Consider the following 10441-nt stretch of genomic DNA (forward strand, 5'->3'; position numbering starts at 1 on the left):
CCTGGGATCATGACCTGAGCCGAAGGCAGAGGCTTAACCCACTGAGCCACCCAGGTGCCCCGGATGTCTTAATTTTAAGTCCTTTTCTCTTAAATTAGTTGTGCATATAAAACTTATTTTTTAAGTTTTATATTTCTTGCAATAAATCAAAAAGAAAATAAGAAATAAGACTTCGGATGTCTTAATTTTAAGTCCTTTTCTCTTAAATTAGTTGTGCATATATTTGAATATAAGATAGTAGGTCTTTTATTTTTAATTTATTGTTCTTATACTTAATTTGCTAAAATAAAACATGAATCTAAGCATAAATAGCATACTCAGAAAGACTAAGGCAACTAGAGCAAAAATTAAATATTAATTTGGGTATTTATAAAGTCTTCAGGCTTGGGTTGCTTTATTTTTCTAGATGTAATAAAAATTCAAAATTACTTAATAATCTTCAAAAATATTTAAAATATTGTTATTACATTAAAGCCCTACTTTCTACAGATGAACATGTATTCTTAAACAAATAAATTCTTTTTGAAGTGATTCTATTTCCTTATATTTCGTACTTTCTCCAACAGATTAATCAATTTTAATTTTTCAACTCCTTGCCTAAATTTGAGGACTCCTTTCATGTTTAGACTTTAACACTATAGGTGGATAAAAAGTAATATATATAATGACTCTCCATTCAGTTGTCTTCAGTAAAAGTGGTGCATCTGCATAAGCAATTGTTTAGCACATTAATCTTTCTGTTAAACTACATGTAAGTCTGAGAGAACACTTTTATATTCTGCTGATGCTGTAATAAATGGACCAACATGATACTATTGGTTACAACTTCCAGCATTTTTGTCTACAGTAAAGTTAAGATCTTGATGGTTAGTCTTACATTTTTTCTGCAAATTAAGATTGGAGTAATGTAATTAGTCCCCCCCAAATTAAAATGCCACAGCTACCAATAATGGAACAAAAGCTAAATTATATTACTTTGAGATCAACAACAGGTTCACACGAACTGTTTTCTTCCGTGTATCTTCTGCTTTTAAAGAAAAATACAGGTTTCTTCCTACCGCAGAAGTATCAGATTCCTGCAGCATCCATGACACTTGTAAGCATTTAGTGGTCAGACGCCACTACATATCCTTCAAATGATATGGCCCAGTGAAGCTGGAAGGTGTCATCACCGAGCCAGGCAGCCTGGTATCTCAGCCATCCACCAGGACAGAACCAGCAGGCCCCAGCTGGTATGCTGAATCCAGACGAAGGTGGAAAATGGATTTTGCATTCTAATATTGCATTCTAATATTGTGTTCTAATACTGAGCCCTAGAAAATACTTAAGTACAAGCACATTGAGGGCTTCAGAAATTCTTTATGAGATCAAATTTGTAATGCTTGTATCCCAAAATCACTCTTAAAACAAGTTAAGCCTTAATCTTATTATCCCTCTGGGTTTCTGAGTTTCTACTAGATTTTACATGTTTTTAAAAATACAAATAAATGTATGTTCAGGACTATAACTGTGTTGTTTGAGTTCCTGAATATGTATATATATTCCTGAATATGTATAATATATGCTAAGTTAAATATACTTGTAAGTTATTTGAAAGTGATAAAAGTTAAGAACAGAATATTAATCACCAGTGCCCATTGGCGTGGTGACATTTGCCCACTACACTAAGTTTCGATCTTTAGGCAAATGAAAAACTCTTACAAAATAAAAGTACATTCCATGTTCTTCTTCACACCTGGACTCCTGTGCTCACTATTCAAGCACACAAGGGATTGAATTCTTGCTTGTGCTATTGTCCTACTGTCATTTATGGACACAATTCATTAACTCTCTCTCACATAAGAGTAGAAAATCAACTTAGAAGGTTTCTAAGTCTAAGGTTTCCCATAACTCTGTGGGCCTCACCTGAACACCAGTGCTGTACAGAATATCTTCCTTTTCTTACATTTCTACCTGGGTCTAGTAGAAACATCATGACTAAAAAATAAATATTTAATTCCACAAAGGTGCATGAAATAGCCCCCCTTCCCCACTTTAGACATCCTTTTGAATGGGAAAATGCCATGATGGATTTTTAGACCATGTAACGCTCCAGTGGATTAGGCTGTGGTGGTCTGGCATCTGAAATCGTGATGTTTTATCATGAGACACTGAGAAGATACTGCTTCTCTTTTTTAAAAAGAGAAAGAAATGCTCTGCTAGGGCTCATTAAAAGGGGTTTTAACATTGGAGCCAATAAAACAGGACTGTCGATTCCAAAGCTAAAAAAAAAAAAAAACCAGCAACTGTCACATTTTAAAAAGTCATTTCCCTCTCCCCTCTGACATGAAACCCTATTTGCAGCACACACAGGCACATTCCAGAGAGCGACAGCAAGTCCCCAACTTCTTTGAGACTTCAGAGCCGGCACAAGGACCTAACTGGAGAGGCAGAAGACTCCCCTCCTCCTAGTTTTCAGCAGCGCTCCCCTTAGAACTGGGAGCTGCTAGGCAGGATTCACTCTGACACCCTGAAACCTCTTGCTTTGCTCCCCTTTAAAAGTGAAAAAGAAAGGCTTTCCACAAGACAGAAAGTTTGCCTGGATCTGTGATGCCAGAATTTCCGATAGTGGCCCTAATAGACAAAAGGGTTGGGAGCTCTAACTTCCAAAGGGAGCAGTAGACTCAGTCACTAAACGCAACAACAACAACAACAACAACAACAACAACAACACAACAACAGACCTTGAGTGTCTGACAGAAAGAATGAAAGCTCTCCTCGTGGAGCGTCGCCAGGGCGTTCCTGCTCACCCACGGCAGGGAAGAGGTGGAGTGGGGTGGGGACTTGTCATTGCAGAATCCTCTTCCTCGAGGAAGCTCATTTTGAGATTTGGAGGGAGGACTGCTTAGAGAGGGTCCCCGAGCGGCACTGGGAACTGCCCCGGCCTTTGGCCCCACTGCCTGTCAGTTTCAGTCCCCAAGTCCCGCATTTCTCTCTCTGGGGATGTTGGGAACGTGGGCTTTCCAGCGCTCAGGGATGCTGTTAGGCCACTTTCCTGTTGACCTTTTGGAGACTCCGAAATCAACTTTCCCCACACAGTCCGAATTGTTTGTTTGCATTTGTTTTCAGCTCGCCAGAGCCTCCCGCGCAGCCCACCCCTCTCCCCACTCCTCTCTGCCCCCCTCCCCTCCCTCAGGCCTTTCCTGCTCCCCCCCACCCCCCGCCCTCCTCTTTGTTGTCTCCTACCTGCTGGCCAGGCTCTGCCTGCAGTGCTGCCTGAAGGGCATCAGGTGGTAGTTCATGGCGTCCAGCAGCAGCTTTTGGCAGACCGGGTCGGTGCGCATGAAATCCACTGACTGCACCCGCTCCACCAGCTCCGGGGCCGGGATGAGCGCGAAGCGGAGGCGCTTCATGAGGTCGGGCGCGTACTGCATGCGGGTCTCGCGGTCGTGCTCCAGCCACAGCACGGACATCTGGAAGAGCGCCAGCTCCGACTCCACGGGGGGGCGGCAGCGAGTCCAGCAGGGCGCGCATCTCTTCGAAGTTGAGCAGCAGCACATCCTCCACCAGGTACTTGTTGGCCAGCTTCTTGGTCTCCTCCAGGCCGTGCAGCGCAGCGATCTTGCACACCTGCTTGTAGTTCTGTACCGAGATCTGGTCGTTGAGGAACTGCACGCAGAGCTTGGTGACCTGGGGGATGTGCAAGATCTTGCTGACCGACAGCACCTCCTCCACCGTGTCCAGGGAGAGGGTCACGTTGGCCGTGTAGAGGTACTCGAGCACCAGGCGCAGCCCGATGGACGAGCAGCCCTGCAGCACTAGGTTGTTGATGGTCCGAGGACTGGTCAGCAGCTTGTCGTCGGGGGAGGAGGAAGGAGTCCCGGGCTCCTCCTGCGGCGGCTGCTGCTGCTGCTGTGGCGGCTGCTGCTGCGGCTGCTGCTGCTGCTGGTCCTTGGGGGCCCCCAGGCCGTCCTGGCCGCCGACCCCTCCCCCGAGAGGGGGGTGGCTGGAGAAGAGCGATCGGAAGTACTGCGAGCAGGAGGCCAGCACGGCCTTGTGGCAGTGGAACTGCTGGCCCTGGGCCGTCAGGGTCACGTCGCAAAACAACTGCTTCCTCCACAGCAGGTTGAGGCCGTGCAGCAGGTTGTCGCTGTGGCTGGGGTCGAAGGTGGAGGTCCTGTCCCCGGATCTGGACATGGCGAGCTGACTCGGCGCACCTGGCTTTAAACCCTCCTCCAACCTGGCAGACAGGGGTGGGGGATGGGAGGGAGGGGTGAAGGGTAGTGGAGGGGGTGGGGTGTGGTCGGGGTGGGGAAGGGTGTGGAGGGGAGGGGAGGGCGAAGAACAACAATCAGTGTTCAGCTTGGCTCCTGCCCAGCGCGCCCCAGGACCCCGACCCTAGGAGTAAGGTCTGAAGGCGCTGAATCCGTGAGCGCCACCAAAAGAACCCTGTCTGGGGTCGGGGCGCTGGTTCAGCTCCCTGCTACTCCTCTCGCCACCGCCCACACACTTCGTCCCTCACTTTCCTAAAACCACCCTGGCTCGGCTCTTGGCAGCGACAGGGGTGGCAGCAGCGACGGCAAAGTGGCGGCGGAGGCCGAGACACCTCGTGGGCTTGTGTCCATGCCGGGCCTGAGAAAGGGAAAGGCCAGGGAGTGGGGAGCCGGGGGTTCCCGGAGAGCGCAGAGGCGACCGTCGGCAGAGGTTCCAGGTCAACTTGTGCCTGCAGCTTTGCTTTTCGCAGTTGGTCCAGTTTGGGGGGTAGGAAAGGGGACCCGACAAGCGTGCGGGTGGGCGATTCTTAGCTCTCCAAAAGCTGGGAACCCCTTCGATTATCCGTGCTGCCCCGAGAAACTCCTAGGCTAATAGTCTGAGGTAGCAGATAAAGCCCTTTCTTCTCCCGGGAAAGTGCAGTGGAGCGCGGTGAGGACCAGCTCAGTGGACTCGGCAGAGGCGGGAGCTGTCCTTATCAATTCTAGCTCATTTCCCTCACCCCGGCCCTGCCTGCTTGCCTGCTTCGCAAACTGTTGGCTTCCCCGTCACCACTCAGTTTTGCTAATTTTCCAGAGACGCCTTTAAACCTGGCAAGAGAATCCTTTCGGTCCCCCACCCCTGACCCCCCCCCCGCCCCCCGCATTTCAAAGCGCGGAAGTTCAGACGTGTATCTCCCCTTCTCTCGCGGGGCGGCACCGGGGAGACGAGGAGGGAGGAAGTGGGGCCACTGGGGTGGATTTAGAGCAGGACCCCAGAGGCCCGGAGGGATTCACGTGAAAGGTTCTGTCTCCAAGGCATCAGGAACAGTGGCTTTAACTCCAATAACTGTGAGAAGTTCAAGTTAACTGGCAGGTGTTGGGGGAGGGGGTGGGGGCTGTCCAATGGAGGGGGGGGGGCAGGTTCCGTGCAGGGTCTCTGCATCCCACCCAGCATCTCCGCGTGAAGCCTCAGCTTCCCCGCGAGCCCCTCGGTAAAACCCCCAGCGACCCCCCACTCGGGCACCCCCATTCCCCTGGCCCTGGAACTACTTCTGTAAAAAAAGTCTGAACCGCCCGCATCTAGGCGGAGGACGGCAGGATGGGGGGGGAGGCAAGGCGAAATCGATACGCCAGGTCCTTAACCTGTAATTGCACCTTCCAGGGCCGAGCAGAAAGGGACCCTCTGCCCACATCCCGCCCGCGCGCCCGCCCGCGCGGGAGAGCCACCGCCGCCGCCGCCGCCGCCGCCGCCGCTCGGCTCCAAGGGATCCCGCCGGACCTGCCCCTTCCACTGCGGCTCACTCTGCCCTGCCTGGCGCCAGTCCTGGATCGCCGGTTTCCTATTTATACCACACTGGGCTCCTCTCGACTCACTTTACCATCCTGTTCCAGGTGGACCCTAACCTCCCTCGAGCTCCCTCCCCCGGCAGGACCCCCTCCCCCACCGGCCCCCAAAGATCTGGGTTTCCTGAACATCTCCCAGAGTCTCTCCCTTTAAGTGGACCCGGTCATACCTCTCTCTCGCTTTCCCCGCTTCGTTGTCTCGCTCCCGCCCCCCCATCCTTTCCTGTTCCCCTTCCTTCTTGTTCTCCTCCTTTGCCTTTCCCCCTTATCTGCTTATTTCTTGCAATAGGAGTTTTATTCTTTATGAGCATTTGCCAGGCAACTAACCGCCCCCCCCACAAGACTCCCTCCCCATCCCTTCCCCCACGCCAACAACCCAAAAGACAGAACAAAATACACGCAAGGCAGACACAAGGCCAGAAACTTACCTGCTTTCAACCAGCTGCAAAGTCAAGGCTCACTTAAGCTCCCCCCCAAAAATCAATTGTCCTTCCTTTTTAAAGGTTTGCTCTCTCCTTGGGAGGGGGGAAAACACCTTCTGGTTCCCAACTCCAGGCAGTCACTCTTTACAATTTATTTTGTCGTACATCATTTGATCACCATGAATTAGCAACAGCAAGAAAATGTAGGAGAGGGAGAAAAGAGAGAAAGAGAGAGGGAGAGAGAGGGAGAGAGAGGGAGAGAGAGAGAGGGAGCAGAGCTTTCTGCAAGAGAAGAAGAAGAAAAAATGTACGTGTGACAAATTATGCTACCAAGAAACAACACATCATTATCCTTGGGCCTGGGGCTCAGTGAGTCGTAACGAGAGTAATAGGAAATCCACGGTTGGGGAGAGAAACGGTCGTGCTTGGCCAGTAGAGAGAGACCATACAGGGGGATGGATGCTGGAGAGACTCGCAAAATTATGGCTCAAGGCTATTGTAAAAATTGTCGAGCGTAAATGACTGCGATTTCAAACATCTTTGGAAGAAAGAAGGGGAAAAAGCGAGCCCCCCCTCCCTCCCTCTCCCTCTCTCTCCCTCTCTCTTCTCTCTCTCTATAAAGAACCGTCAAGTTTTAGTGCGCATTGCTAATTAGTCAATTTCTCTCTGCCTTCACAGGCTGGCGACTTCGCTGCTGAGCTGAAACTGCTAATTTCTGTGACCAGCTTTTTTCTTAGCTGTGATCTGGATGAATGAGTAGCTGTCTCACAGAGATGACAAAAATAAACTCTAATCCCCCCCAAAATTTCCACTACATCTTTCTCATGCATAGATTTATGATCTTCAAGCGCTCTGTGCAATATGCAAACTTTTTTTTTGTGTCTGTATATATGCTGTTGTTTCCAGATTTCACTACATTGGTATGCTGCTTCCTCCCCCCAACACCATGAAATGCAGAAAACGCCTGATCTCAAAGTATGCCAAGATGCCACTTTCTAGTGTCTTGGTATTTGGGGTTTGAGTCTAATTTGGAAGACAGTAGCCCTTGCCTAAAAGGTGAGTGGCTGAGTGTGCAAACTGGGGGTGGGGGAATTAGAGCTGGTAGAGGGACCAGAGGACAGCCCTTTGCTTTACATTTGTTTCCCTGCACTACTCAAGCCTTATGATCTTGTTGGAAAATATATTTTCTCTATCATTTTGTCTGGTTAAACAACCATCTCCAAACTTCTGTGTCAGCTCTTCAACAGATAAGGGTTCAGAAGTCGTATTTTTATTTAATGGAAAGATGATCATATTGTTAGCTTTGTCTTTCAATTAAGAGTCTTTGATTTGCAGGAGCCAGAATCAAGTGCTAGGAAATCCAGCTGCAATTTCACAAATGTCACCTTTAAACTTTGGACTTCATCTGATATAGAAGGATGACCACATAAAGCTCACGTTTTTGACCCTGCTTAGCATGCAAAATGACCCCCCAAACGTTCTGGAATTTTCACTGTACCAGAGATTCATGTGCATTTTGGTAGAGGACATGTTCTCTGGACTTATCTCATGATGTATTGCGCCCTTACATTTATAGCCCTACATTTCGGTTGTCAATGGGGGTTGGAGGTGTCCAAGAAAGAAAGAAAGAAAGCAAGCAAAAAAAGGAAGACATGCCCTTGAATAAAATGAACATGAAAGAAAGCTGGACATGAGTTAAATTGAGTTTTCTTTGCTATTAAATATATGAATATGATTCATTTTAATTTATATGTGCTCTGATCAGTAAACTTATTAATATACACATCAGGACACCACTGAAAGGCTGTCTTCTCATCTTCCCTTTTGATTTGTGAGATATGGAAAGACACCTGCTTAAGAGAGGGGCAGAAAACTGAAAATTCTTTGGTTTAGAAATAGGGAATTCCCCACTTAGAATAATAAACATTAACATGCATGTGGGATATTTGCTCTTAAATAAATGAAGAAGGATTGAACTGAAACATTTACTCTTCACAAAGGCCCTTCTCTATCAAGGTCCTAGGTTATCTGAGAGTAAGATACTTTATTCAGATCTTGCAGAGATGCTGCATTTCACATTTCATATTTATAACACAAAGCTCAAATACATGGTAAAATAATAGAAAAGGATTTACTTTTTATTTATTTATTTATTTATTTTAGAGCAGGGAAAAGAAAGGGAACAGATTATCCAAATCTTCTGGCCCTACTATTTGTTTTGAATTTTTCCTTCTTTGAATTTTCCTTTCTTATTTAGGTCTTGAACAGGAAGATTGTGTAATTGTGACATAGTGTCTTTTGAAGGGGTTCTGTGCATTAGCAATGAAAGCTATCAAGTACATGCAGTATCACCGAATTCTCGTACACTAACTGTATAATTTGTATAATATGCCTTTGATGTTTACCTATTATGAGCTTCCAGTGAAGTATTTGGAACTAAATCCAAAGATGAATAAGAGTATTGATCTCTTAAACTATTGCCATCTTTCCAAGTTCTCATAAAGGAAGTAAGATGTGTTTTGAGATCTCAAAATAACTTGATTTTGAATTTCTATTTTTTTTTTTTTTTTTACTAATAGGCTATATTGATCACTAATTACGACTACAAGGATCTTTGTTGCTCCCAAACAACATGAAATGCACATTTTAAGAATTTTAACTATAATTTTGAAGCTTATTTAACAATGAGAGTGGAAGGGGAAGAGAAGGGTTGGGTTGGGGTCTTGCAATTCTAAAACAGCTGTTGAAAGGAAGTGGCTAGGCTGTTTCTTCTGGATTTTAAAGTTACACTGCATGAGAATGTTTAAGATTTCAGAGAAAAAATGACAATTACGGCTGTTTTGAAAGCAACTAAAAATAACATTGATGATTAAAAATCCCTTCATAATCTATGTGTAAACCGGTGTATAAATCATGTAAGCCTCACACCTCCAATATCTTGCACTGGCTTTGACTGAAATTATTGCAGAACTCACAAATGATATGACACTATTTACAATAAATCCCGTTATGAAAGATTCAATTTGCAGCAATCAGATGTTAGCTACTAAGCGATTGTAAGTATTTGAATTTTATCCTACTTCACTGTTCTACGTACAGAAATTGCATCTGTGTGTTTGATCTGTCCTGCTGAGCACTATCAGCAGCTTGCATCTCTGCCACTATTGTTTTTAAAATGGCAGGAAGGACGTGACTAGTGAAGAGCACTGAGCAGGACGGATTGCACATGGCATAAGAGAAGCCCGAATTGTCTTAGAAAAAAGCTAAATAGGATCCTGTAGTCGTCTAATTCAAGCAGTCTTCATACTTCGACAGGATTATCAAAATTATTCATCAGTGAATCTGCATTTAAACTATATATATTGGAGAGATTCTGGAACTGCTGCCGCTGAGCATTCTACTCCAGCTTTGGCTCAAAGCTTGTCTGGTCAGCCCTCCCCTGTGGCAGGGACCCAGGGGGGGATCAGTGGCTTTGATATCTCAGGACCACCTCACTGGACTGGATGAACTTCAGATTATCTTCAGAACAGTTCCAGAAGGGTTTTTGCTGCTTCCCATGAAGGGGCGGCCACACCGAAACTTTATTTTCCTCATTCTTGACTTTTCTGCTTTAAGATTTAGGAGTGACCACCAAATTATAGAAACACCAATGCCCGACCTGTCCCGTGTTGCTCTTGGTCAGTAAATACTACTTCCTATGGGCTGACCTTCATGATGGTTACCTTTGTAAAATGGATGAACGGAGGAATTCTTCCATTTTACAATAAAATTGAGCAAAGAAGGACCCCTTAGATTCCCCAAGCCAGGGAGTGACAAAACAGAGAAAAATCATAGGTTTTCTACTTGGGTAGGCATGGCCAGAAATATCGCAAAACCAGCAGCTTCAGGAAGCTTCTGGAAGAACAAAAAGTCTGAAATAACAGTAAAAGATAAGAAATGGTACAATTGGCTAGCATCTAGTCAAAGTCAATGGTTTACTCTTGTCCCAAGGTCAAATCAAAGTCCTTGGCCAGTACCCCAGGTACTGTTGTAGCTCTTCTGGGAAGTCCGTTGTTGTCTGCTTTCTGATATACACCCCACTCTCATAGCACATCTTTATGTTGTATCCTTAGGAGAGGCCTTGGTTTTCTACCTAGAGAAATCCCACCTAATCTCAGCCTAAACTCAGATTTCTTTCCACTTTGAAACTCTTCTTGGCAACTAGGGACAGAATAACCATAGCTA

The 10441-nt window shown here is 46.2% G+C and overlaps 1 protein-coding gene across 1 annotated transcript in view; it reads right to left on the reverse strand.

The window, feature by feature from the left end:
- KLHL14 (kelch like family member 14) overlaps window positions 1–5696 on the reverse strand; it is a 98709-nt gene extending 93013 nt beyond the window's left edge. The window contains 3 exon segments of the mRNA XM_059409420.1: window positions 3226–3485; window positions 3487–4219; window positions 5595–5696. Of these exon segments, the coding sequence (XP_059265403.1) occupies window positions 3226–3485; window positions 3487–4219; window positions 5595–5644 (1043 nt within the window). The 5' untranslated portion in view covers window positions 5645–5696.
- Between the last annotated feature and the right edge of the window lie 4745 nt (window positions 5697–10441).

The sequence above is a fragment of the Mustela nigripes genome, chromosome 8 (genome assembly GCF_022355385.1).
Source record: "Mustela nigripes isolate SB6536 chromosome 8, MUSNIG.SB6536, whole genome shotgun sequence".
NCBI classification, from domain to species: Eukaryota; Metazoa; Chordata; class Mammalia; order Carnivora; family Mustelidae; genus Mustela; species Mustela nigripes.